Source organism: Meleagris gallopavo, chromosome Z (genome assembly GCF_000146605.3).
Source record: "Meleagris gallopavo isolate NT-WF06-2002-E0010 breed Aviagen turkey brand Nicholas breeding stock chromosome Z, Turkey_5.1, whole genome shotgun sequence".
Lineage (NCBI taxonomy): Eukaryota > Metazoa > Chordata > Aves > Galliformes > Phasianidae > Meleagris > Meleagris gallopavo.
In genome coordinates, this window is record NC_015041.2 from 37,717,905 (window position 1) to 37,722,723 (window position 4,819).

Genomic DNA, 4,819 nt, shown 5'->3' on the forward strand with positions numbered 1-4,819 from the left:
AACAAAAAAAATGTAGCTGATGGTGGTGACTGCTGAAAAATAGTGTTTTGTAGCTGAAGCTTAGCTCTCTGAAAATAGTCTTATTGTGTTCTTTTGTATCTGTTGTCATTTCCATGGAAATAACTAAAGTTATTACTTTTGAAGCAACCTATTTACATGACTCTTTAATCCCAGTCAGTTTTTCAATTTTATTAAAATCTTCTTGGATACCAAAATGTGTTGTATATCCACGTACCTGAGTGTTACTTTATAGCCTCAGCCTTTCTTAAGCCTGATGTTAGCAGTGATTCTGTTTTTCATTTTACTTTTTTTTTTTTTTTTTTTTACTTTTATTGGTTAAAGCAGTAGCTGTTGTAAAACTTCTGAGGAGAGTGTTGATAAGAAAGTGGCTAACCTTAATATTTTTATGATTGAAAAGGTCTTTATATATTTCCTTACTCTGACTAATGACTATTTAATTGTTTTGAGATTAATGTGTTTTTTTCCTCTATTGCAGTGGGTATATGCTGTTAGAAGAAGAGAATAGGTATTACGTGTGCACGCATGCAGAGTAAATTCTAACCTTCTTGGAGCTGCAAATCACTTAGCTGCAAAATCATTATTAATGTGCTGTTTGAGCACATATACAACTTCAAATCTGTGGGAGAAAAAAATGGTTATAGTTTAAAATCATGTTGTGGGTGTATTGCTTATGCAAAGATTGGCATTCTTTTCAAATATGAAAAAACCAAACCATTTTTTGTTACTGGGCAGAGAATGCTTTTGTCTAGCCCTAGTATTTTTCTCACTATGGTATGGAGAGGTGAGGGTGTTTTCAATAAGCTCTCCTTCAAAGGTGTAACTATTGTAACAAGAATACAGTTCCCAGAATTTGTCTGGTTTTCTGTTTAGCTTGGTGGATATAACTTCTGAGTATTGTGGTAGAGCGCAAGAAAAGAAATTAAAAGTAGAGTAGAAAGTGTAACAGGAATTTTGTGCCCATTGGGATTAAAACAAAAATTACTTACCCTTACTGGTTGCTGCTGGCAGTCTTTCTTTACAGAGTCATTTAATGTTGTGTATACATATCATGTGGTGTGTGGCATCTTTATCCCATGATCAGCTCCCCAGATATCTGCATAGCACTCAAGCCTGTAGATGGATCATAAACAGAAATACTTTGTTTCTTCTGTTGCGTGGTTTAGACTTAGGGGCAGAAAGCCAGTTGACCAGAATACGAAGAGGAACTTTTTACTTCCTTCTGACCGTTGAGTTGGACCTGAGTTATAGAAATGCCTGAAGACTGCCTAACTTTGCACTTGCTCTGGAGCTTTGAACTCTCTGAAACGTGGCTTGCTTTTTCAATAATACTAAATATCTCTGTCTCTGCAGGTGTATGTATCGTGTGTGAGAGAGAGAGAGAGAGAATTACAGCTTTTCCTTTCTATAAGCAACAGCCTAGGGCACTGTGCAAGCACTTCACCACAGCAGGGCAGATAATCGAGTGCGTGCTCTGCCCTGACTTGCTGCCCTGTAGCACAAAACTGTGCTGATCCTGGAGACCAAACCCAGAGTCTGTGTTGTTTGGAGAGCTGTTGCAGAGTTGAACCAAACCAAGCAAAGAGGGCTGAGGTACCTTAGAGTGTCTTTTCTGTCCCTCTGCTGCTGGTCTAGAATAACACAGATCTTCCAGAGGTCCTATACCTTGTATCCTGGTCCTGTATGACTGTCCAAGATCATCTCAGATGACTCTCACTATTTAAGTTCAGGCTAATAATGTATGTCTTCCATCTTCCACCTAATCAGAAAGAGGATACAGCCAGCACAGTCCAAAGCATAGCTCTGCCCACTACCATTTGAATATCTGTTGGGCCTTGTCAGGCAAATCGGGCCTTTGACAGGTTTGAGCTGTGAGCAGTATAGCTGAATCTTTAGGACAGAGATATGCAAGGGAATAACAAAGTATGCCGCAGAATTTTTAAAAAATCCTTGCCTTAAATATTTTTTATCAAGGGATATAATGTCATCTTACAAATTCATTAATTGATTTCATGAAATGTTGAATGTGTTGATGATAACACTGAAGTAAAACCAAATCTTGAAACTTAAATTTAGTGCTTCTCTCAGTGTTTAATTCTCTGGCTGCCTGTGGCAAAGTTCAAAGGCTCCTAGGTAAGTGTTGGCTACTCCAAAGCCTTTCTAGAAGGTGAAGGTTGATGTCTCTGCCCAGTCTTCTGCAAGGAAGTCGCTCATTGTTGCCCCATAGCGTGTCCCAGCTCAAGATACTTTGTCACTCAGGTTTAAGTGTGGTGATAGTGGCAACCCAACAGCGTGATCCAGCCCTTCAAATTCGTAAATCACAAATGTGATTTTTCTCTTATGTTAATTTGTGGAACCATTAGATGATATGAGTTGGAAGGGAACTTAAAGATCATCTAGTCCAAGCCACCTAGCATGGAAGTTATTATAATTATATAATACTGCTTTTATCAGTTATTGGCTATTTTTGGTCTGTCACACACTCCTTGTCTACTTACTTCATCAGTGTACTTTGCCTGAGCAGATTCTCAGTGATGTAAATGGTGTAATGGATTGCTTTCACATATGAAAGATTCCCACTTGGCATCACTTAAGTGATGCCCTTTCAGCAGGTGATGGATCATCTTGCAGATCTCTGCCAATTGTAATTAATCAACTACCAGTACAAATTAGCTCATCTTTCAGGTACTGATGAGAGTTGCGTGTGTCTATGTTACATTTCTGTGCAGATATCCAATCCTACTAAGCTTGTCTTTGGTTTAACCTTTGCTATAAATCTACTTCAAGGGTCACTTTTTTGCTTAATGTTAGAAATTTAGAAATTGAAAAGCTTCAGAAAACTTTCTCATTGATATCCAGTAATTCTTTGTACAGTGGAAAAAAACAACAAAGTTGCTAGAGAACACTGAGCGAGAGTTTAAGAAAACTTAAGAGGAATATTTAATAGTATTAGAAATCCTCTTCTTGCTTTAACATAGCACTAGTTTATTGGGGAAAAAAAACTACCCTCAGCATGAGTGAAGATGGAGAAATGCAGAACCTTCCCCCGCTAATTCCCAAAGGACATATGTATCAAAAATCTAATGGTCTACACAGACAGCATTTTTTAGTTACATATGCTGAAATATGGGCATATATGCATGCCATATGTCTATAGAATTCCAGGGTGGATTTTTTTTTCAGGTATTATTCTAGTTTTCACAAAAAGCAGTTATATATTTCAGCAGAGTTGGTAAGTTGGAGTTACAGCTGTTTCTCCCTGTAGTAGCAAGTAGAAACTACTCCCAGTTCTAAATTTTCTTGAACCGTCTTTTTCTTCTTTTTTCTTTTCAGTGGCCAGTTTGCTGTAGTGAAAAAATGCCGTGAGAAAAGCACTGGCCAGCAGTTTGCAGCAAAATTCATCAAGAAACGGAGAACAAAATCTAGCCGACGTGGTGTGGGACGTGAAGATATTGAGCGAGAAGTCAGCATTCTCAAAGAGATTCGACACCCTAATGTGATCACCCTGCATGATGTTTATGAGAACAAAACAGATGTCATTCTTATTCTGGAACTGTAAGTAACTCTAGAAATTTAGGGAAGAATGACAGATTTTTTTCTGTTGTTATTTTAAAGAAATTAAGATACTTTAAGAATGGTGATTTAATGAGTCTTTCTTACCACCCTGAAGGTGAATGATAATAGCCTGAGGGTTCTTTTTCTTTATATTGGAGTTGTCACTTCTTGATTTATACATGTTTTTCACTCTAACCATGCTACAATGGTTAAATAAGTACAGTATACTTAATTTTTCGAGCCTGTTATTTTAATCATCATTACTGTTCTAAATCCAGAGCAGCGTAGAGCTAAATGATTTCAAGATTAGAGCAGAGGGAAGTACAGATTCTGGATGAAGATTAGTTTAGCAAATTTTGTGATATTTTGTTTTGGTGTAAACCAGCATCACTGAATTTATTTATTTTTTTGCCAACATAACTGAAAGTAGAATTCTCACAGTTCTTTCCTGTTGAAATGTAAACTGAACTTTCATATCCTTATTTTAGTTCCCATTTTTTTTATCCAGTTATTTGCTAATTGACTGAAGTAACTGTGTTAGCAGAGAACACTTCACCACTGCTTGGAGCCTGAGCTCAGGTTCCTCAAAGGTTGCAAGTTCTCTAGTTAATCAGTATTTACCCTTCACAGCTTGTCAGTGTCTGCTTGTGAGGCGTGCATGTCTTTAAGTTGTTTGGATGCCTAACGCAGGCTGTATTATTGCCATATTTGTTGCATGCCATTTAAAATGTTTCAGAATGTGTATTTTATGCAAGCAAATGCATCTGATTTGTTGTGAGAATCTTGGGCAATGCTTCTCTTTTCCTTTGCTGTCCACGTGATTTTTTTTTTCTTGTACATTACATCTTCCTGTTTACTAGTTTTCATAACTGGTAATTCCACATACCTTATAAGGATACTTCAGTGTGACCTGTTTTCAGTTGCGTACATGTAGATTTACAGTAGAGATTTCATAAACTGCAAATTGCCTTCTGGAGTTATGCTCCAGTTATTAGCTGTAATATATACATTTGTAATACATGAAAACATTTTTACACTTCTTTTAGTCCAGCATGTCATTGCTTATTATAATTCTTACTATTGTCTGGGTGTTGGCCTCTTTAGTTTCAGATTCACACATTTGCATTTGTTTGAATTTGTGTAGATGAGAATTCTTGCAAAAAACTGAATAATCAACTTGTAAAAAGTAAGAACTTTGTAGTTTCTGTCAGAAGACCTACTACTACTGATGCTCAAAGCTCCTCAA

The 4,819-nt window shown here is 36.9% G+C and overlaps 1 protein-coding gene across 1 annotated transcript in view; it reads left to right on the forward strand.

The window, feature by feature from the left end:
- DAPK1 (death associated protein kinase 1) overlaps window positions 1–4,819 on the forward strand; it is a 145,244-nt gene that overhangs the window by 86,564 nt on the left and 53,861 nt on the right. The window contains exon 3 of the mRNA XM_031557415.1: window positions 3,352–3,573. Within this exon, the coding sequence (XP_031413275.1) occupies window positions 3,352–3,573 (222 nt within the window). The remainder of the gene's footprint in view (window positions 1–3,351; window positions 3,574–4,819) is intronic.